This window comes from Henckelia pumila, chromosome 2 (genome assembly GCF_033568475.1).
Source record: "Henckelia pumila isolate YLH828 chromosome 2, ASM3356847v2, whole genome shotgun sequence".
Classification (NCBI taxonomy): Eukaryota; Viridiplantae; Streptophyta; class Magnoliopsida; order Lamiales; family Gesneriaceae; genus Henckelia; species Henckelia pumila.
The window spans coordinates 11739234-11764657 of NC_133121.1; the positions used below are offsets into that span (position 1 = coordinate 11739234).

A 25424-nucleotide genomic window follows, 5' to 3' on the forward strand; every position below is an offset into this window, starting at 1 on the left:
ATTTTTTGTCTATCGGTTGGACAATCGGGTTGCAAATAATATAGCTCTTGTTGATCTTCAATTGATCTTCAAATTGTTGAATAATGGTCGAAAACATTACACCTTGAATCATTGTATCCTTGAACAAATGAAAAAGGAAATTTAGTAAATTAAGTTAATACAAAATTAATCTCAATAATATTTTTTATGTAGAGAAATTAACAAAGGAAGTAGTTAAAGTAATACTAATAAAAGAAACATTGAGAACAAAATGTTTGACGAAAGAAGTATTTTTAAATTTGTAAGTTGGAAATGATTATTTTATAATAAAGTTATTCTTGAAAACTTACCTCTTCATCTAAGAATATTAGTTTCCAGATTTTTGTACCATGCTTTGTGGAGTATTCATTTCCTTGTCGAATAACAAGCACCTTAATCTGTACGTTCTTTTGATCTGCTTGTAATGAATTGATAAGATGAATGTCAGATTTCTCCATGATTGTGTGAGTAGGACGAAAAGTTATTTCTTTGTGTTGTGTAAAGATTGGTAATATTTTTTGTTGTTTATGATGATGTTATATATATATATATATATATATATATATATATTCATATAATTTGAAAAATTAAACTTCATTTCCTGATGCAATGTGCACATCAACTTTGTCATGGCCTTTGTAAATGTACTTGTACAGATATTTAACAGCAGTCAATCCGGACCAAATTTCAACATTTATGTGGCAATCACATCTCATAAGAAGGTAAGGATTGTAGGGAACAACCCACTGATTATTTAACTTTGCTATTCTTACATCCACTGTTTGACTATCGTCCCTTCTCCGATAAATAGGAAAACCATCTTCTCCTTGTACCGTTCTCTCACAAAACTTCCGTGGATAATGGCTCTTGCATTGTCCTGCGATCATGCAAGAGTTTTTACTATTCAAATGTCCACATGGTCCATGCATCATATGTTTCACAACAAGGTCAAATAACCTCGGATTTTTCTCTTTTTGGGGAAGTTCAGCCGAAACATAATCATCAAATTGATCAGTGTTGTTTATTTTATGTTCTTTCTTCAGTATGACCAACATGTGAATATGAGGTAGTCCGTGCTTTTGGAATTCAACAACATAAACATAAGCACAAACTTCTCCAAACACTGCTTTCAGAGTTATTTCTTTTTTCAGATCTTGTACTTTTGCTCTGAAAACTCTAGATGTCAAATCCGGTCGATCCTGAGCTCATTGATTGCCTTTCAAGTTATCTTTTATTTATTTCCACTCCGGATTACAAGTCATTGTTATAAAGAGATCTGGTTTTCCGAACTTCCGTACCAATGTCATTGCATCTAGATATCTTCTGCGCATGTCTCTTGGACCTCCAATGAACGAAGCAGGCAGTACAATTCTTTTACCAATTTCACTTCCTCTATTTTGTCCACAATTGATGCTATCCACAATGCGTTGATAATACTCTGATCTCAATTCAGCTTGATTGTTTCTGTAATAATCTAATCGAGTCATCTCAAGTTTGATGTACATGTCAACTGCATATTGTTGAAACAATCTCCTTGAGTATAAAAGAACCGATGGACTATTGTTTCTCATCTGAAATTTATAGCAATAGTATTCACGACAAGAAACCATCTTGTTGCTATCTCTTCTAACAGCTACATATACGGTAAAAATTTGTTTAATTTTTTTTTAAAAAAATATCAAAGTACAATTAACAAGATCGAATCTATAAATTGACCATTTAAATTATAACACAAAGCAACAGTAAGATATTGTACATAAAATATTTTATTCATTAATATTCAATAACCTCTTAGTAACCAAGACAAATTTAAACAATTTTCAGAAAACATGTATAAAAGTACATAAGTTTATTAATTTTTATTTAAACTAAACTGTAAAACATAAAATTTGAATTATAATTAATTATAATTTTTTTAAAATATTTAATCAACAAAATAAGTTTAAAAAACTAAGAATATAAATTTATTATTCTTATTATTACTTATATATTGAATTTTTCAAATTTAATTTAATCTAGAATTATAACATATATATATATATATACATACATACTTATATATATAATGATAAAATGAGTAAAATAATGTGTTTAAAAACAATTATTAATTGTATATTGTGATAGTAAATAAATATAATTTCAATACATTTCTAAGTTCATCTAGATCTAAATCTAAACCTAATTTAATTTTTGCATAAAAAAATATAATTATAATTAAATTTAATTGGTAAATATTGAATAAACCAAAGAAGTTAACAAAGCCAATCATAATAATAAAACTGATAATTAATATTAATTATTATTATTATTATTTTATACAATTGTTTTTAATAGAATTAATTTAATTTTCAGATATAGTCAAGATGATTATGATGATGATGAGTATAACATTCTTATAAAAACCTAGATAATTGTATATTGTGGGACTATATAAATTTCAATACACATTCATAAGTTTATCTTCATCTAAATTGGAAATAATAATTTATTTTTTTGCATCAAACAACAAAATTTTATCATCGACATAATTATATAGCATATGGAAGAATAAATACTAAAAATTAAAAAAAAATGTACTAGTGTCTTCCGGGCGAAGAATAGATTCCACCGATGAGAAATTTGTTGGATTCTTTGTAGTATGATGTGATTGCATAACAGAACTGTCATTCTTAAATTTAGGAATGTTTTGGTGCCATCCATTTTCACCGTTTGGGAAAAGAAGTGGATATTGTAAGGGATCGTAATATCAAAAATAATGTTTTATCTTATGTTTCTGTCCATCAGACCCATGAAGTACTATATCCCTATCATATGGAATATTCGGATTATTGCCCTCAATCCAAATAGCAGCAACTTGATCTGCTGTAGGATTATTGTAGCATCGCTGATCTACTCCAGCATTTTTGCATATTTGAAGGGTTACATCTTCAATACTGGGAAAATCATTTAGCCTATGCAACAATTCAGCATATGGATTTTTTTTTCATGACATCCATTAATAGCTTCATAGTACCTCATAAATATCAGCATTGTCAAATATGCTCATCCTATTAGCCATTTCGTTGTCGTTATCCCAAAAATACAACTGAAAATGAGATGGTTTCCCCTCATGAGGATTCAAGGGCGGGAGCGTATGAAACACTTGTCCTAACACTCTAAATGTATAGATTCCACATTTTGAAGAAGCAAGATTATTGTCCACTTTAACACCAAAAGAAGTGAATGAAAATAAACTGTTATATACTCTGATCCTCTTTCGAAAATTCTCTGCTTCTTGAGATTGTGTATTAGTAAATAGTTCAAACAATTCATGCGGCATAGTTGTGTCAGCTAATATAATTTTACCATTATCACAGCAAAAGGTGGGGCTTTCAAATTCAAACTTTTTTGCCCCACAGTGACGACAAACATCCTTTGAATTGATCACACGTAACTCTATCGTGCCTTCAAAACATTAACATGGGAAAATTATAAATATGTTATTCTATAATTCATAAAGTATAAACAAATCTATTAATATATTGGAGTGTATATGTACAACTATTGATTTAATTTTTTACCTTCATGTTTAACAGCTTTAAGCAAGGTAGGAAAATCTCTTTGTCTTCCTCTACTTAATTCCATCCGTTCAGAACTTGTTTGATCAAGCAACCGTGAAGAACTTGATATCAAGTTGGCTGCCTCTAGAGTATTGTCTACGATACATACAATTAATATAATTGAGATAAGAAAGTTACAAGACAATGCAATTGATTGTTATATAATACATTGGGAGGTTGAGTTTTTGGTTGCACAATCAACATGTGAGGAACTATCACCGTTGAATAAAACAGTGCTGGTAAAGTAAATAAAATGTAAGCCATGAACATATCATATTATATAATGACCGAAAAAATTACAATAAAACGAAATAAATGTAACAATCCCCATTAAAAAAAACAGTGGTGTGTGCTAATTTAATTAGTGTTATTATTTGTTTAGTTATAACATAAAAAGAACACTTAGCTTCTATGAAAAAAAGTTCACCGTTTTCTTTTCCTCCTTGACTCTGATGCATTTTGAATCCGTTGACGGCGTTTTTCAATCTCAAGATTTGAATAGTTTGAAACAGGTTTGATGGATTTTGAGGTATTTCCTGCAGATTTTCCTAAACATTATATCTATACAGTTGAGAAGATAAACATGCTGAAAAAATATGACATCCACTATATCCACAATATCCTGGTGAAAAAATATACCTGGGGCTGGTTATATTTCGTGCATATCATCGACAGGAGCAGCAGTACTACCATTGAACAACATTCTGTGTAGAAAATGTACAAACACATGGAATCAGATGATAACATGAAAACACAAAAAGCCAATTCATGAACGTTGGAAACCTATTAATCAAATATTCAGACTTTAATATTCCAAGATCATTGCACTATTTTTTGGTTGTCTTACTAAAGTTTATCTGTTTATGCAATTATTTCAATATAAATTATGTATACATATATATATATTTCTTTATCAGAGGACAGTCCATTTTCAATTTTCTAACTCTCAATGGATGTATATACCTTATTAAGCTGCTGCAGATTCATCTTAATTTATTCAACGAGTTAGATTGTTGGGTTTTTGGCAGCCAAAATTTTATTAAATTAGTTCGGTCTTGAGCAGTCCTTGCTATTTGAAACAAAAGATAACATGGAAGACAATTTTGCCAATTTTTCTTCTCTTCCATTACAATGGGCTCCGCACAAGAATGAAAGTTTGCTTCTAAATAACTTACCGTTGTCGAATTCAGTCCAATATACACTCATATTCCATGAATTCAGTCCAATATACACTCATATTCCATTAAAATCAAGATGGGCTTCCATGGAATTTGATAAACAAAGATCGAAGAAGTGATTTACGCCCCAAAAGAGATGGCAAAACATTTTTTTTAATAAAAAAACGAAGAAATAACAACATTTCATTTTCAAAGCAATGTTTAAACAGGGAAACAAATTCAATGGAAACTCGTCAGACAATTTGGACGAAAGAGCTGCAGAATTCAACCAAAAAAACATATGAAGGCTTGAGATATTTGAGCTTAAAGTGTACGAAACTAATAACTCACATAACTGTGCCACAGAAGAAGGGTTGATGGATCAAAACACATAGGTAAGATAATAGCGAAGGAAGCAAAATTCCTAGTCAATTGTGTTCAATTAAATGCTAAATCGAGAATGACAACAAACACCAAGAACATAAACAATGTGTTAATTTCCAAGTCGAGAATGACAACAAACACCAAGAACATAAACAATGTGTTAATTTTCAAGAGCATACGCAAACCTTTTTGAAGAGAAAATTGATGGTTTTCGACCCATTGACAAGCCACAGCCGGAGCAACCACAATCGCTTATCTCTTCCTTCGTTTCTTCTTCTTTCACTGGGTATTTTTTTTTTGGAACGTTGGAGAGGATTGAGTGGGTTATCTCATTTATTTAATTTCAATTTCAATATAATCTATTTAGCAAACCTTTTTTTTATTAAAAGCAAACCTTCTTAAACAATAAATCGCTTGTCTTTAAATGGGTTTTCTGAAACAGGCCCATTATTTTAGAGTGGCAAATTTACTCGAGCTCGAGCTCATATTTTACTACTCGAGCTCGAGCTCGAGCTCGAGTAGTAAAATATGAGCTCGAGCTCGAGCTCGGTTGTAGTTCGAGTACTCGAGCTCGAGCTTTTATATTATATATATATATAAAAATTAAAAATATATAAATAAATAAATAAATATTATATTATATTATATATATTATAAAATAAATATATATATAAATAAAATAAATAAATAAATTAAATTAAATATTATAAATAAATATATAAATATTATAAATTAATTAATATATAAATATAATAGTATATTATATATATTATATTTATATTTATATATATTTATATTATTTTTTTTAATATATATATGTGGCTTATCGAGTAGCTCGCGAGCTACTCGATCACATAGTTTCAAAGCTCGACTCGAGCTCGATTGTATGCTCGAGCTACTCGAGCTCGAGCTCGAGCTCGGTCAAATCGAGCTCGAGTCGAGCTTTGACCGAGCTACTCGCGAGTTGCTCACGAGTAGCTCGGCTCGTTTACACCCCTAGGCACATCTATGTATTTAATTTCTTTTATTTATTTTTGTCTTAATATATATTTTTATATTACTAATTAATGAATGATAAATATATATTTACTTTTATACCCTTGAATTATGAATGAATTGTGTATATATATTTACTGTTATACCCTTGTACATACATTGTTGAAGTAGATAAAAGAGTGAATAAAAGGGCAAAGTTGTAAATTCACAATAGTAAAACTTTGCTCTTTTATTTATATAGGTTATAGATTATAGATAGCTATTCCAATGGGAATGAGCATTCACATTCCAATGCCAAAACAAGCATGAGTATAAAGAATGAGATGAGAATGCTCATTCCATTCCCATCCCATTCCCTTGTACCAAGCATGCCTTAAGTTATTGTTTTATTTATATAATTATTAATATTATCATCATTATTCAATTAGCATAATTTTATATTTATAAATGATAGTTCTTTAATGTTTTACCAAACAAATTTGAAGAGTTTATAAGTAACAAAACAATTTATAAGTTGTTTTGTACTCCTTTCAAGAAATTGTTTATAATTTAATTCCGTTTCAGTGCTCCTTTCTCATGGGTGTTATTACACGGCATTGGACATCTCAGCTCTACATTAACATGCATGTACGCACCATATGAAAATAGGGGTACAAAATTATCCCCCCCAAAAAAGGCAATATAGCATACTAATGTTGAAATCTTACGATATGAAGCCCTAAAATTGCTGTAATAAAGACCTAAATCCAATTTTCCCTATAAAAATAGTCGTAGAGTACAATATTCAAAAGTATGATTTCTGGAACAAAAAAGAAACGGGGAGGAGAAATATGATATAATAATAATTTTTATTTTTTTTTTTAAAAAAAAAGTAATATTTTTCTTCTACATATAAAATAATTCTAGATAAATTGAAATATATGATACATGTCAAACAATTTCTCAAGTAAATTACTAATAATGACACAAAATATTATTAATAGTTTTTATGATGAGAGCTGTTGTAGTTTATATTCATCATCGACAAAATCCCAAACCTCAACTATGGGCACGTGCGCAAGCTTCCATTGATGCCCTCCTTTGTGTTTCTCCTCCTCAAGTCTCCTCTTGAATTTCTCCGACATTGTTATGATTTCCACATGCTCAAGATTTCTCAAATGCTCTATGCCATCCGGCAACTCATCCATTCCTTCACACTCCTCTAATTCCAATCGTTTCAGATGAGGCATACTTGAAACATCATATTTAAATGTTGTTTATGTTATGGATTATGCCGGAGTGATCATGACGATAATAATAATTGCGGAATAAAACAATCAATAAGAACACCAAGATTTACGTAGTTCACCCAATATAGGCTACGTCCACGGAGCTGCTGTAATATTTATAACCGGAGAAATATTACAAGTGTATACAAAACACTATATCTCACCACACCCAAACCCCGAGTATTACCGAGAAATAATTCTCTAACTCACAAGAGATCTCCGAAAAAAACACTTTTTTTTTTCTCTCTTTATTTTCTTCTCTCTTTGTTAATACAAAAGAAGAGAAGAATGAGATACATTAATCTGCCGAATGAGGAGCCTATTTATAGGCAAATTTGGCTAATGAAATGAGGATGAAAAATAGCCACGTTGAGCTCTTGCAATTTCCACAAAAGCAGCCTAGTCAAAGAAAGTTTGCTGCATGTATTCTTTGACTTCACCTAACATTTCTCCCACTTGAAGATTTGATTTCAATCATGTCTTCACACAGTCAATACAGCAGCTCATGCTTCCTTTCTTATACTTGCAGTTTAACTGAAGTCGAACATAACTTCAGTTTGTTAGTGGTCACCGCCTTTGTGAACATATCAGCTGGATTTCTGCTTCCAGGAATCTTCTCAAGCATCAAGATTCCATCCTCCAAAACTGATCTGATGAAATGGTACCGAACTTGTATATGCTTCGTCCTTGCATGATAAACAGGATTCTTTGCCAAATGAATAGCACTTTGACTGTCACAGTGTAACGTGCTATCTTCAACCTTCTGACCCAACTCCTCAAGGAATGATCTCAACCATATCATCTCCTTGCTAGCTTCTGTCACTGCAACATACTCAGCTTCAGTAGTCGAAAGTGCAACAATCTTTTGCAACTTGGACACCCAGCTTACTACCGTACCACCTAATGTGAACACATATCCAGTAGTACTCTTTCTGCCGTCTAGGTCACCACCCATGTCGGCATCTACAAAACCTTGTAAGCCTGAATCTGAATTTCTGAAGCACAGAGATGAACTAATAGTACCTTTCAAATATCTGAGAATCCACTTCACTGCTTCCCAGTGTTGTTTTTCTGGATTGCTCATAAACCTGCTCACAACTCCCACTGCATGTGCTATGTCTGGTCTGGTGCACACCATTGCATACATGAGGCTTCCGACAGCAGATGCATAAGGAACCTTATTCATATAAGCATGCTCCTGCTCCGTCGATGGTGATTGAGCTTTGGTTAGTTTGAAATGACTAGCAAAAGGAGTACTAACCGGTTTAGCTTCATCCATGTTGAATCTGCTAAGCACCTTTTCACGTACTCTGTCTGAGATAACTTCAAGACTCCGTTCACCCTATCTCTCAAGATCCTCATACCAAGAATTTGTTTTGCAGCTCCCAAATCCTTGATTGCAAATTCCTTTGATAACTCTCTCTTGAGTTTATCAATCTCCTCCAGATAAGATCCTGCTATCAACATGTCATTCACATATAACAGTAGAATGATATAGGAACCATCAATCTTCTTCACATAACAACAGTGATCCGCCTGGCACCTCAGGAAACCGTTGTTATTCATGAATCCGTCAAACTTCTTGTACCACTGTCTTGGAGCTTGTTTGAGACCGTACAAGCTCTTCTGAAGTTTGCACACCATTTTCTCTTTCCCTCGTACTTCAAATCCCTGTGGCTGCTTCATATAAATTTCTTCATCCAAGTCACCATGAAGAAACGCCGTCTTTACATCCAACTGCTCCAGATGTAAGTCTTCCTTAGCCACTAGTCCAAGTACTGTTCTGATAGTGGTCAACTTAACCACAGGAGAGAAAATCTCGGTATAATCAATGTCTTCCCGCTGTTGAAAACCTTTCACAACAAGTCTCGCTTTGTACCACTTGCTACCATCAACTTCTTCTTTGATCCGGTACACCCACTTGTTGTGTAATACCTTTTTGCCTTCCGGAAGTTCTGTCATCTCCCATGTCTGATTGGATGACAGTGAATCCATCTCGTCTTTCATGGCTAACTCCCACTTGGTTGAATCATCATTTTGCATCGCTTCTTCAAAGGTTTCCGGTTCACCTTTATCAGTCAGCAAAATATAGTGAAGTGCAGGGGAGTATTTCTGAGGTGGTCTGATTGTTCTTGACGATCTCCTGAGTTCAATTATCGGAGTTTGTGGGTCAGCTTCATGCTTCTGGCTCGCTCATTCAGGGTCCTGTTCATTCTTTCAGCTACACCATTCTGTTGAGGTGTACCAGGAATGGTTTTCTCTATCTTGATCCCGTTCTGTGCACAATATTTCTTGAACTCAAAATCTTCATATTCTCCTCCGTTATCAGACCGTAAACACTTCACCTTCAAGTTGGTCTCATTCTCCACCATGACTTTCCACCTCTTAAAGGTCTCGTAAACATCAGATTTATTTTTCAGAAAATAAACCCAAACCTTCCTGCTCGAATCATCGATAAATGTGACATAATATCGTGAGCCTCCAAGGGATGTCACAGGAGATGGCCCCCACACGTCAGTATGAACCAGCTCCAACTTTGCTGCTTTCGGTTCTCTACCGCCTTTCGAAAAGCTCACTCTTTTCTGCTTTCCAAGAACACAACTTTCACACAGTTTGTGTTCGACAATTTTTAACTCCGGTAGCTTCCCTTTTGACATCAGCATTTTCATTCCTTTCTCACTCATATGTCCAAGTCTACAGTGCCATAGACTTGAGTTAGCTCCAGCATCCACAGCTGCTAACATGTCTCTGCAACTGGAAGTCATGTAGAGGGTTCCAGTTTTCGTTCCTCGAGCAACAATCATGGCTCCTTTGCTCACTTTCCAAGAGTCATCACCAAAGGTCACTTTATGGCCTTCGTCATCGAGTTGTCCCACTGAGATCAGATTTCGGGTCAACTTTGGTACATGCCTCACTTTGTTGAGCTTCCAGATGGATCCGTTTGACATTTTCAAACTGATATCACTCATACCAGCTATTTCCAACGGTTTTCCATCAGCCAAGAAAACTTTTCCGTAATTACCAGCAATGTAATTACTAAACACCTCACGATCACCGGTGGTATGAAATGAAGCTCCCGAATCCATAACCCAAGAATCAACCGGGCTTTCCATGGATAGTACTAAGGCATCATGTACATCCTCAGTAACAGCATTTGCATTATTCTTGGGTGATCTGCAGTCCTTTTTCATGTGGCCAGTTTCACCACAGCTCCAGCACTTCAATTTCTTTTCAAAGGTATTTTTGTCTTTTCCATTCCTTGACTTGGATCTGCCACGCCATCGGTTAGAATTCTTTTCAGCACTTCTGCCCCTACTTCTGTTTTCGAGATTTAGGGCAGATCTCGATGATGTTGCTTCTCCCGACCCTCCTGCGAACTTCTTCACCAAGGATTCGATCTCTGACATCGTTGAATTGTAACTTTCCCTTTCCAGCAGAATTGCTAACCGCTTGCCCGCATCGGCTCCCAAACATTTGGTAAAGACGCCAAAAGAATAAGTGCACGAATTTCATCATCAAACTTGATATCAACCGATGTTAGCTGGAAAACAATCGTGTTGAATTCATTGATGTGTGTCGCCACCGAAGCACCTTCCTCCATCTTCAAGTTGAATAATTTTTTCATGAGGAACACTTTATTATTTGCAGATGGCTTCTCGTACATGTCCGATAAAATGGACATCATCTCCTCCGTGGTTTTTGCCTCAGCCACGTTGTGGGCCACGTTCTTTGTTAGGGTCAATCGTATTACCCATAACACTTGTCGGTCAAGAAGCTCCCACTCATCATCCTCCATCTTTTCTGGCTTCACCCCAGATAGAGGTTGATGTAGCTTCTTGTTATACAGATAATCTTTAATCTGTAACCGCCAAAACGTGAAATCTGTACCGTCGAACTTATTGATTTCAGGTCCCGATCCGTCATTTCCGGCCATCGCCTCTACTGCCTTAATAAAATTTCAAAAAATCTTTTCTGATGTGGAAGATCAGACAAAACTGCAACCACAGAGCATACTCAGATTTTTAAGAAATTTTTCACCAAGGCTCCCGAACACCGTAACAGCTCTGATACCAGTTGTTATGGATTATGCCGGAGTGATCATGACGATAATAATAATGCGGAATAAAACAATCAATAAGAACACCAAGATTTACGTGGTTCACCCAATATAGGCTACGTCCACGAAGCTGCTGTAATATTTATAACCGGAGAAATATTACAAGTGTATACAAAACACTATATCTCACCACACCCAAACCCCGAGTATTACCGAGAAATAATTCTCTAACTCACAAGAGATCTCCGAAAAAAACACTCTCTTTATTTTCTTCTCTCTTTGTTAATACAAAAGAAGAGAAGAATGAGATACATTAATCTGCCAAATGAGGAGCCTATTTATAGGCAAATTTGGCTAATGAAATGAGGATGAAAAATAGCCACGTTGAGCTCTTGCAATTTCCACAAAAGCAGCCTAGTCAAAGAAAGTTTGCTACATGTATTCTTTGACTTCACCTAACAGTTTAAACATTGAAGAAAATGTTGTTACTTGAAACATCATATTTCTCCACTCTCACACTTGTCAATCTTCTTAAGCTCACTAGACTCAATACTTCAAGCTTCTTAAATTTTCTGCCCTTGAAAAGTAATTCTTCGCCTTCATATGCAAACATAACCATCTGTAGGAATACCAGATTGGGCAAATCTTCAAGATGTTGTAATGGATCCTCTCCTAGTCTATTCCACATTAATATTAATACAGTTTGAATACCTCATTCGGGATTGTTTCGATTGGAGCCTCTCTGAGATTCAATACCTTCAGGAGTTTGCACTAGCCCAAAAACTTTTGTAAATCGAGTTCTGATTTTGAATCAGGAGCAAACTCCAACCAAAACAAAGACCGAAGATACTTCACGTCAGGGAATTCTTCTCTCTCTTTGAATCTACCATGAATTGCCATGCATCGGATCTTATCAGGATACACCATTTCTCCTTTAAAAACATTTTGTTCTCTTGATTTTGAAATGATGTATTCTCTTAGAATGTCGTGGATACAAAGCAAACCTGGACTTCCATCATCATATGTATCTGCAACCTGGATTAGACTTCTGTTGAGAAGCTCATTCAGATAGGTCTCTGCCACATCTTCCGTTGTCATTCCTTCTTTTCCCTCCACAAAACCTTCTGCTACCCATAGTTGAATTACTTCCCACTTTGCGAACAAATAATCTTCTGGAAAGATGCTAAAGTACAAGAAACAAGCTTTGAGATAATAGGGCAAGTCATAATAACTTAGAGACCATAATCTATTTATTCTTTTGAGATAGTCTCCCTGTAATTCAACACCAATCGTAAGCTCAAATATTTTCCCCAATCCACCCATGCCCACCACTGAAACGACCATAAGCCCATCACCAGTCGGCTTGAGCCACCCAAAAAGTTGTTTCTTTGGTTCTTCAATGCCCACAACCTCTTCTTCTTCCAATAGAAGAGCATCACCTCGAGTGTCATACGTTTTGCTGCTTGATCCTTGTTGATCATTGAAATCATAAATGTCTTTGAATCTCTGTTGAGTCTTGGCAACATTTTCCATTCTCAACTTTATTTTTTGGAACTCAGACGCAGTTTGGTGGCGGACCATAAACTTTTTCACCAGGGCACACATCTTGTTGATGTATCGTTTGCATCCATGTGCATCACGCCGTAGGCGGACAAGTTCGAGCAAGTATTTTTCAAGAACATCTTCAGTGTCGTAAGCGATCTCGCGCACTTTGTTGACCCATTCTTTGAGTTGAGGATGATCAGTTTCTTATTTTTCATCTGTCCCAATTCATCTCGAACATACACGGCATTGTCTCCGATCCCTCCAACCAATTCTTGCTCCCCTTGGAGGAACAGAGTAAGCTGGTTGACGAGAAAGGATGCTGCACTCTCTGCCATCTTTTATTCTCCTACGCTGAAGTGTCCAATTGAAATTCAGAACCCTGATGAAAATCAAACTAATGAAAAACTAAACAACAACAATTTATACACAGACAAATTGATATCAGTTACGAGGACCAAAAGCCTATATAAAACTATAAGCCAGCTTACAAGACCAATTTAATTATAAGTTTCCATATTAAACTACAACTAATCTGAAGGCAATCAATTGTTTTGGGTTTATGAGATGATATGTATCTGGCTATATGGATGGGATGTACGAGACATGAATAGAAATGCGATAAAAACATGATGAAATAATATGTTGTTTTGTATAATTTTGTAAGGTTATTGTTATTATTATTATATTATCTTTTAATTGCCCTTTTCAATTTCTACTCATCCTATATGAATAAAAACACGATGAAATATGGATAACCAAACGATATCTTATAGTATCATCTCATAAACCCAAAATAATTGATTTATATTTAAGTTTAAAAATAAATTTTCCATATTTCATGAGAAAAAAGAGTTATAATGCTCGTAATCATATATTTTTTAACCTTTCTCATTTTTTTTATTCAAAAACCTAATTCAAAAATAAATCAATCAGAGTAAAATATTAATTATTTTTTTTATTTTTGGGTTGTGGAGAAAACCATTTTGTCAAACAGATAAACAAGAAATATTCCAAAAGTTGATATAATTAAAAAAAATTATAATTAAAGTTCACAGTTTTTTACTTTTGATTTTGTTTGGTTTTTTAAAAAAATTATGAACACATATTTATTCTATTAACATACCGAAATTTATAAAATCAGGTGACATTCCAGGTAGTATGATTATCTTTCAAATTGAAAATCATCGAATTTTATTGTCTAATCATCAATCTTCGAGAAAATTAAAAATTGGATATGCCAATAAAAATATGACCAATATAGCCAAAATTTAAAAGTTAAAGGACTAATACAGAACTTTAACTAGTTAAAAGAATAAAAGAGAAAAAAAATAAAATTAGAGAACGTATACAGAACTTTGACTAGTTAAAGGTCTAAAAGAAAAAACAGGTAAAGTTATAGGACCGAAATGGTTTTTTTTTCCCTTTTTTTATTTATTGAAACATATTGGACTAAAAATGTCACACGTGAATACAAATATGACTAAAATTGACATTTTTTCCTTTTTATAAAATAGTTGTCCAAGCATATATTTATTCTTAAAACAACTTTTAAAATATAGTAAATTTTTTCGTAAAAAAAAGTTTTATAAAAATATTTTATAAATATTTGTTCAATATGATTCAGATTCATACAATCAAGAGTACTAGTAGATGACTTACCTGATGTGGTCGTTTCCATGTTGTGTGCATATAGATAGTACTTGGCTTAGATTATCTGTGTCAAAAAAATGAAACTAACGTACAAGTGATATAAGTAAGTTTCTAATCTTCAAGTGTAAGCAAACGTATATACTATGAGCGAAAAATTGTAATATTGGTCGTATATGTCTTTTTGCTGGTTTATGTCTATATTAACAATGTTGATCTTAGAAGTTTGGCTAAACTTATAAGCTCTATACAAGCTTACGTGCATCTGCAATCAAATTCATTTCCTCTTGTCCTCTTTATGCTAATTACTATGTCTCTTCTGTTTATGGCAGGTAATGTACTCATTTCTTGATCGGCTCATCAATCTGGGGCTTCCTCGCACGCGAGATTTTCAAGGGGTGACCTCCAATAGCTTTGATGGAAATGGCAACTACAGCCTGGGCTTTCGTGAACAGAGTGTGTTCCCAGAGATAAGTTATGATGTGCTTGGTAAGCCAAGGGGGATGGATGTTTGTATCTCAACCACGGCTGAGATGGATAAAGAAGCATACAGGTTACTGGCTTTAATGGGTATGCCATTTAGAGAAGGTAGCGGGCCATCTACTGAGGTACGAAAGAAGAAGCTCAAGTTTCATCATTTCGACACGAAAACAAAAACAAAACAGAGAACCAAGAAGTGAACTTAGCTCATGTACCCTTCATTCCATGGCTTTCTCAAGCATTATTGTATGATGAAAGCTGCTCATATACTGGCTAATCTCGTGTACTTTGGTAATTAGTTGATTCTTGAATTTTTTTTCTTTCTTTCACAATGTTAAGATTTCTTGATTTGAGCATCTGAAAACTGGGAACTTTCAGTAGATGTGAAACATAAAACAGTATATGTATTAAGTGAGCACGATCAACGAGAAGAAATCTTGAGTTTATCATGCAAAAATAATGAAAATTACAAGTGACACCAATTTATGGCAACAGATGCTTCTGGACAGGAGACACATGTAATACAGCTCTTTGTACAACGTTCACTGCAAAGATAACAAGGAAACCATAATTCTTGCATCTTAATAACACAGTAATCGTCATACAACAGTAACAAACAACAGTAACAAACGTATCCCACCACTAAAATTATTTCTCATTTCCATTGGGGGTCCAAATTAGATTTCTACATGTCTAAAGTAATTCAGAGACGGGCTACACTGCATAGATTTCTATATGTAAGTTTCATGATTGAGGAATACATCATCCACCTTTCAGATGACTCAAAGTCGTGCGTTGATAGAGATGAAGGATTTACATAGTTCAAGTATTAGGATCCAAAATCATGGTTCAATTCCACAAATTAAAACAATTTGCACAGGGTTTAGCTAAAGGTGGCAAATGTAACTTTAGATCACTATTTACCAAAAAAAACCTTCTTTGAAAGGCTTATATACCTGTAATACGTCTGCTTGGGTCGAAAACTAGCATTTTTTCTAATAAATCCAGAGCCCCCGGAGAAGTGTTACGAAATCTAGCAGAAAATTGTTGCGTCGGGTATTGCGGGAGCTGTCTCACGTATCTTCTGGCATTGTCACTCCTAAGAAATCCAAGACTAGCATCATCGGGAGAGCCAATGAGCTATTGCGATTCCGAAAAACATAAAGAGCAAAAGCAAGAAGAAACTACATCAGTTTGTTAATACATTACAAAAAACAGATGAACAAGAACAAGAAGAAACCAATTCAGTTTGTTTTTATAGATTAAAGTTGTCAAGAAAACCGGAATGGTTAAGATGAAATTCGAATAAGTCAAAAAAATTTGATATGTACATCAGGTATCATTTGTCCATTAGAAAATACCTCTGTGATAAGTTTCAGCTGATGTACAAGCTGTTTCTTTGGTTCTTCAATGCCCACAACCTCATCTTCTTCCAATAGAAGAGCGTCACCTCGAGTGTCATACGTTTTGCTGCTTGATCCTTGAAATCATAAATCCCTTTCAATGTCATCTGAGTCTTGGCAACGTTTTCCATTCTCAACTTTATTTTTTGGAACTCAGACGCAACACCATAACAAAGTAGTGTTTCAAAACATACAACCGAGATCAAAATCATGCACATACGCGATGCCAAATTTAGAGTAAAACAACATCATAAAAAAAATTTATAAGCACCCAATTTATGTTCTTATTAAATTTAAAAACAGTTTATCTCAATAATGTTCTACCACGTTTGATTTACCCATACTTCCATCACTACTTAGTTTGTGTATATCCACCGTGTTTTGAAGATTCATACATTTTCCTTCAAAAAACACAAACAAGAACTCATCCTCCTAGCATAAACCAAAACAAAACTGATCACATATGGTCTGAAAATCACTTAACCTCCTATTTCGTTAAATACAGAGATTACCGAAAACAAATAAATGAAAAAATCAATAGGGACGAGAAAAGAGGGTTCAATCATAAAAATGGGACCTGAATTTTGGCTCTTCTCCATCGGTATCTCGCTCTGGCCGGTGGTGGACCACCTGTGATGGTGGCGTTGATGAATCAAAGGGATGAAGACATAGAAGAATTTCTTACGGTATCGGGCACAATATCATGGGAATTTGCAAGAGAAATTCGCTAGTGATAGATCCCGCCACCCAGTTCCTCCTCTTTCCCCGCTGCCCAAACATCACGAGAGAAGGAAATATGAAGAACTAATTGAAAGAGGGAAGGAAGAGGAATGAACGAATAAAATCATTTTAGAAATTGAAGAAATAATTATTTCGATGTGGCGGAGGAAAGAGGAATGAGCAAATAAAATAATTTTAGAAATTGAAGATTAAAAGATGAAAATGAGGAAAGAGGAATGAGCAAATAAAATAATTTTAGAAATTGAAAATTAAAAGATGAAAATGTGGCTAAAAAAGTTTGGTGGTTTGAATGAGGTGTAAACACTATCTATAAACTCGAGTTAGAAACCGATATACTGTGTTGCTCTGTCAAACACTATCTACAAACACTATTTTATGAGGTGTAAACACTATCTACACTTTATTAATTTGTGAACCAAAATCAAAGTTTTACATTGTGTATTGTCAAAATTTTCATTTGTTAATACAAATTTGAAATTTTTTTGATGATGCTTTTGTAAATTCGATGAATATGATGAGGTCAAAATTGACAAATTATGTGTATGTTTAATAAAGATGGAATTTCCCATAAAATTATAATACCAAAACTCGTTTGTTTTTGTTGGCTTGTATAAATCTATATCTATCATAAAATATTCAGTTGCCTAAAAGTTTAAAATTATATTAATACATTCGTGTTAAGTAAATAAAACATCATGATCTTCTTTTATGATACATTTGAATCATAGAAAGTTATATTAAAGAGTGATATGATAAATTAAATTAAATATTAAAAAATTTAGATTAAGATTTTAAAAAAAAGGAAAATTTTCTATAAATCCCCAAAAGCAAATTCAAGTTGTTTCTGATAAGTCCCTGTGTAAGATATTGTGTGTTTCCACTGCTTGACAAAACTCTGACATTTATTTTAGCTCTATAATTGAGCCCAAAATACGAAATACCCTCAATTGTTTTTGAAACCCAACAGTATCCTTTATTTTTAAAAATAAAATAAAATTCTTATAAGACAACGTACAATATGAGTTTTTTCCCCTCATTCTTGTTGAAAGTCTCCCAAAATTTATACCTCAACCATAAACAAGGACCCCACAGTTATTTCAATCAGATCCATCTTTTTCATATTAGAAATAATTAAAAAAATACTTTTCATAGAAAATTTTACAAAAATCGTCACGTAAATTGGCCTGTTTTGGCTTTTGGTAATGTGATAAAGTAGCCAAAAGTTGTTCTTAGTTCGATAAGTGTGCCTTTATAAAACAAACAAAAAAACTTTTAATCGTTTTCGTCAGAGTGCTGACGTGGTACGTGGAAACTGCTAGCTTAACGTAGGATATATGGCATCTCTCACATTACATCAATAATGATCCGATGAAAATGAAGAAAAGAATCATATACAATTTATTGGACTAAAGCCAAACTAACTACTAATAAAATTAAGAAACCAAAACAAATCAACTTACATGAATATTTTTTATAGTTTCTCTAGCATTTAATATTCGATTCATGTTAAGTGGCCACTTTAAGATGGATATATGGTGATCGTTCTAATAATTTAATAGTTTTTTGTCCAAGATTTATCCTTCCCTAAAATCATATTTTAGACTCAAATCAATTAACTATTTTAAGGTGGATCCAGTTTTCCGTTCACAAGACTTCATGAACCTAAGATATCATTTAAGAAAAATCGGATGTATTTGATATTTCAACTTATAGAAACATATAATGCTACTCATAATTGTAATTAAATCTTTTTATAAAATAATAATGAGATGTGTAAATTAAGTCGAAATTGTCGGTATAATTTCTTCGGGTGTTGTCTCAAATTCAAAATTTTTCCTTTTTTGATCCCGAGAATAGCATGAGGTCACAAATAAGAATGTCAACGGAGCGGGTTCGGGGCGACTTTTGCCATATGCGGGACCCATCCCGCCGGGTATAAATTGGACCCGGACCCAGACCCGCCCCGCCTTTTTTGGGACCCCCTCCGCATTAAAACCCGGTTGAACCCGTCAACACGCTTAGATTTAAATTTAAATTTATTAATTGAATTATTAAATTTTAAATATACATACATGCATATATATTAAATGAAATATATATAATATATGTAAGTGCATATTTAATTATATATTTTATATAAATATATCCACTATATATTTAATATATTATATTACATATGTAGATAATATATATATATATATATATATATATATATATATATATATATATTTACAGAATATATAGATATATGCGGGTTCACTGAAACCTCGGACCCGTCCTGAACCCGTTGACCAAGACCCGACCCCCTCGCCCACAACCCGTTTGATCGGGTTTTAACCTGCCCCAGACGGGACGGGTCCATTGCCATCCTTAGTCACAAAAGGTTTTTTTTAAAAAAAACCTTTTTTGGAACAAATTAAGAATTTTATCAAGTTCATGCTTCACATAACTGTGTTAGAAGCAAGATTGATTTTTTCTTCTTCTTCTGCATTTTTGTAAATGGTGTAACATTATAATTTGACATTTTTACCTTTAAAAGACTTATCATATTCCACAATTATCCTCAATGTTTATAAATGTTTTTGGAGATTTTTAAAATGTTAACTTTTATTCATGAATCATATTTTATTATAAGAATTTATTTTTAAAAAAATATTCTGTAAGTTTTATAAATTTCATTTCATGTATTTTTTTTTACATATTTTGTCGTTTGTATTTTTATGTTTATTAATCCTATAATATAAAATTTCAAGCATTCTTCGATACTGTTGTGAAAAAGTAAAAATTTATGGTAAAAAGTAAAAACTCCAAAACTCAAAATATATCAAACTCTACACTTTATAATATTTTTCTCTCAACTCAATTGTATTTTTCATCACAAATGAAGACCTATTTATAGATCCACATTTGAGATTAGTCCAAAAATTAAAACATCATCATCTACATCATCACACACTAATTTTTCACATTTTACAACTCAATATTCAACATTCAATATTAAACAATAATAAAATAATATATTTTCAACACTCCCCCTTGTGATGATGATCGTCATATGATGATTGTATTTATTATGTGTTTTATGTTGCCTCGTTAAAAACCTTACTAGAAAAAACCCAGTGGGATAAAAATCATAGCAAGGAAAAAAGAGTGCAGCCACGTAACCATAGCAAGGAAAAAAGAGTGCAGCCACGTTAACATGAGTGATTCTTCACATATTCCGCAGATTGCGCATCCCAATGTTGTATATATGTTTTCTGAATATCGTCGTGGGAAGTGCCTTTGTGAAGAGATCTGATGAGTTCTCACTTGATTGAATATAACAGATATCAATATCTTTATTCTTCTCAAGTTTTTGAGTGTAGGCAAAGAACTTTGGGGGTATATGTTTTGTTCTGTCACTTTTGATGTATCCTTCTTTCATTTGAGCAATACATGCAGCATTGTCTTCATACAAAGTCACAGGCTTCTTGTTTACTGTCAATCCACATGATATTTGAATATGTTTGGTCATTGACTTTAACCATACACTTTCACGACTTGCTTCATGTAATGCAATAATCTCGGCGTGATTTGATGAAGTTGTTACGAGTGTTTGTTTCTGTGAACGCCAAGAAATTGCGGTGCCTCCACGAGTAAATACATATCCGGTTTGGAAACGTGCCTTATGTGGATCAGATAAATATCCAGCATCAGCATAACCAATGATACTTTGATTGGTGTCTTTTGAGTACAAAAGTCCCAAATCTGTCGTTCCTCATAGATAACGGAATATATGTTTAATTCCGTTCCAGTGCCTCTTTGTTGGATATGAACTTAATCTTGCCAATAAATTTACAGCAAAAGATATATCAGGTCTAGTGCAATTTTCAAGATACATAAGGGCACCAATGACACTTAGATATGGTACTTCTGGACCAAGAATAACTTCATCATCCTCACATAGACGGAATGGATCCTTTTCTATGTTTAATGATCTTACAACCATTGGAGTACTTAATGGATTTGATTTATCCATATTAAAACGTTTAAAGATCTTTTCTGTATAATTTGCCTGATGAACAAAAATTTCACATTCTTTTTGTTCGATTTGCAAACCCAGACAGTACTTGGTTTTTTCAAGATCCTTCATTTCAAATTCTTCCTTCAAGTACATCATAACTTCTTGAATTTCTTTATTCGTTTCAATGATGTTTAAATCATCAACATATACAGCAATAATTACACATCCGGATGTTGTTTTCTTGATGAAAACACAAGTGCATATTGGATCATTTACATATCTCTTTTTTATCAAGTGATCACTTAGCCGATTATACCACATTCGGTCGGATTGCTTCAACCCATATAATGATCTTTGCAATTTTACAGAATAAAATTCTCTGGGTTTTGAACTTTGTGCTTCATGCATCTTAAATCCTTCAGGGATTTTCATATATATATCACTATCAAGTGATCCATATAAGTAAGCCGTAACAACATCCATCAGACACATTTCCAAATTTTCAGAGACTGCCAAACTAATCAAATATCGAAACGTAATTGCATCCATAACAGGAGAATACGTTTCTTCATAATCAATTCCAGGCCTTTGAGAAAAACCTTGTGCAACAAGTCTAGCTTTATATCTGGCTATTTCATTTTTTCTCATTTTGCTTTCGAATAAAAACTCATTTGTATCCAACAGGTTTTACACCTTCAGGTGTAAGGACTATAGGTCCAAAAACATTGTGTTTATTTAGCGAATCCAATTCAACCTGGATGGCATCTTTCCATTTTGCCCAATCATGACGAGTTTTACATTCACCAAAGGATTTTGGTTCATGATCCTCGTTTTTATTTATGATGTCACATGCCACATTATAAGAAAATATCTCATCAATATCTTCTATATCTTTTCGGTTCCATATTTTTTCAGTATTAATATAATTGATAGAGATTTCACGATTCTCGTCAGTTTGTGGTTCTGACAGAACATTTTCATCATCAGGTGTTTCTTCTGGAACATCATTTTCTATTTTATGATCATCGTGTTTCTCTATGCCTTTTCTTTTCCGAGGATTTTTATCCTTGGAACCGACTGGCCTTCCACGCTTCAAGCGTTTTATGACATTATGAGTGTCTTCAATTTGTTTTTTTGGAATTTCAATTCGAGCAGGGGCATTTACAGCGTGTATATATGATTTTTTACCCCTTTTGTGTCTGCAAATGCATCTGGCATTTGATTTTGCAATTCTTTGCAAGTGTACAATTTGTTGTACATCTTTCTCACATTGTTTGGTCCTTGGATCCAAATGTAACAATGATGGTACATAACATGTGATTTTTTTTTCGATGTGTTTATTTTCTCCCCCTAACATTGGGAAGATTTCTTCATTAAAATGACAATCAGCAAAACGTACTGTAAACACATCGCCTGTTTGAGGCTCAAGATATCGAATGATTGATGGGCTATCATAACCGATATAAATACCTATTTTTCTTTGAGGACCCATTTTTTTATCATTGAGGTGGTGCAATAGGCACATACACCGTACATCCAAAAATTCTCAGATGAAAAATATTTGGTTCTTTACCAAATGCAAGCTGCAATGGAGAGAATTTATGATATGCACTTGGTCTGATGCGAATTAATGCTGCAGCATGTAAAATTGCATGTCCCCATATAGAAATAGGGAGTTTTGTTCTCATAATCATTGGTCTAGCAATCAGTTGTAGACGTTTAATCAATGATTCAGCTAATCCATTCTGTGTATGAACATGAGCAACATGATGTTCAACAGTAATTCCCATTGACATACAATAGTCATTGAAAGTTTGGGAAGTAAATTCTCCAGCATTATCAAGTCTTATTTTCTTGATTGTATAATCGGGAAATTGATTCCGCAATTTTATTATTTGAGTCATTAGTCTTGCAAATGCCACATTCCGAGTTGACAATAAGCATACATGTGACCATGTGCTGGAGGCATCGATCAATATCATAAAATATCGAAATGGTCCACATGGTGGATGAATTGGCCCACAAATATCACCCTGAATACGTTCAAGAAATATGGGTGATTCTGTTTGGATTTTAGCTGGCGATGGTCTTATAATAAGTTTTTCAAGAGAACATGCTTTACATTGAAACTTATTATTCTGAAAGATCTTCTGGTCTTTCAATGGATGACCATGCGTATTTTCAATAATTCTTCGCATCATTATTGAACCAGGATGTCCCAATCGATCATGCCAATTGGTTAATATTGAAGAACTATTAACCACCATATTTGATTCGATTGGCCTTATATGTGTATAATGCAATCCAGTAGGGAGCATTGATAATTTTTCAACCACATATTTCTTTCCTGATTTATATGTGGTAAGACACATATATTTTTGATTTTCATCAGTTATCGTCTCAGTATCATATCCATGAGAATATATGTCATTAAAACTCAACAAATTTCTTTTCGATTGTGGTGAATATAAAGCATCATTTATCAGAAATTTTGTAACATTTGGTAACAAAAATTGTGCTTTACCACAACCTTCAATCAAGTCTACAGGACCTGATATGGTATTCACCATTACTTTTGTTGGTTTTATTTTCAAGAAATATCTTTCATCTCGCAGAATAGTGTGCGTTGTACCACTATCTGGTATGCAAATTTCCATGATATTATTTCCATATTTGCTCATAGCATTTTCATATCAAACTTCACAAAAATATAATAAAAAAAAATCAAGGATAATATATATATGCAAAATATAGCATGTTTCATAAGAATGCATGAAAAATATAGCATGTTACATTCTAGTCCCACCAATATATTAATCAATGTTCTCGAAATCAATTGAAAAAATCGGCAGCATTGAAATAAGTTGAACCACTTAAATGGTTACTGTTTTCAACAAAATTGGTCTCTTTTTCTTTCCCCTTTATCGATACTTTAAAGAGCTTACATAAGTGCTCAGGGGTACATGACCAATTTCTTGGAGTGCCACATTTATAATAAGCACTCTCATATCTTTTTGAGTGATTTTTATTTTCACTCATATTTTCATGCTGCCCTTTTGGGTGGTTCGTGACGTTCTTTTGAGATTAGTTATTGAAGTAACTATCTCGATTATTTTCATATCCACGGCCTTAACCACGACCGCGATCATTTTTACGTCCACGTTCATGACCACATCCACTTCCTCGACCACGACTAAAATCTTGTTTATGCCTTTGATTTTGGTTTTCATTTTTCATTACGACATTTGCTTCAGGAAATGTCGTTGATCCAGTGGGTCGGGATTGATGATTTCTTATTAACAATTCGTTGTTCTTTTCTAGTGATATCGAGAGCAACGAATTTAAGTTTTGCCAAATTTGACATGATGGTACTAGAAAAACAACAATGCATTTTATTAGTTAATTTCCATTAATATGACAATACAAAATAATGGATAAACGATGAGTACAAGTATGTTTAAAAATAGATAAAATGTGTGCGGTGAAAAATCGCTGGTGAGTACAAGACTCGTGAGCATGATGATCATAGCCGTTATAAAAAATAGCCTTATAAATGCCATCATCTTCATCTTCGAAAAATCGAGAAAATATTTTGAGAGAAAGAATGAATTTTGGTGTGATTGAAAATGAGTTTGAGTGAACATATTTATAGGCAAAAAACTAGCCGTTTTGTGACCGTTGGGGGTAAGGAAAAAATTGAGTATATGTTGAATAAAATTTGTGATAATGATGCAATGCATATAATGATAATCATAATTAAATAATTATGTATATCATATCACATTATTATAATATTGGTGTCGTAGACAACTTTTTATATAATATTATGAAATTATACCAATATAGTTAGTATAAAGTCAGGTATAGTATATCATATCACATTATTATAAGATCGGTGTCGTAGACAACTTTTTATATAATAACATGAGATTATACGAATATGGTTAGTATAAAAATACACAATAATTTATATCATATCACGTTATTATAAGGTTAGTGTCATAGACAACCTTTTATATAATAACATGAAATTATATATTAATACAGTTAATATATATACATAATAAATATATATCACGTTATTGTTTAAAAACCTTAGAGGCTTTTATACTTGTCGTATCCCTTA

General features: G+C 33.3%; 2 protein-coding genes and 1 long non-coding RNA gene across 3 annotated transcripts; 1 reads left to right on the top strand and 2 right to left on the bottom strand.

The window, feature by feature from the left end:
* Positions 1-605: 605 nt before the first annotated feature.
* LOC140877214 (uncharacterized) lies at positions 606-3337 on the bottom strand. Its single transcript, XM_073280745.1, has 3 exons — positions 3032-3337; positions 1317-1589; positions 606-1217 (listed from the first exon to the last, which is right to left on the bottom strand). The coding sequence occupies exons 1-3, from the start codon at positions 3335-3337 to the stop codon at positions 606-608; spliced, it is 1191 nt and encodes a 396-aa protein (XP_073136846.1).
* A 262-nt stretch (positions 3338-3599) lies between these two features.
* On the bottom strand, positions 3600-5466 carry LOC140879558 (uncharacterized). Its single transcript, XR_012149456.1, has 4 exons — positions 5344-5466; positions 4257-4321; positions 4045-4153; positions 3600-3713 (listed from the first exon to the last, which is right to left on the bottom strand). It is a non-coding gene; the product is annotated as an uncharacterized lncRNA (long non-coding RNA).
* A 9414-nt stretch (positions 5467-14880) lies between these two features.
* LOC140877215 (large ribosomal subunit protein uL5c-like) lies at positions 14881-15351 on the top strand. Its single transcript, XM_073280746.1, has 2 exons — positions 14881-14895; positions 15004-15351. Exons 1-2 carry the CDS (start codon positions 14881-14883, stop codon positions 15349-15351), a joined length of 363 nt encoding a protein of 120 aa, XP_073136847.1.
* The last annotated feature ends 10073 nt before the right edge of the window (positions 15352-25424 follow it).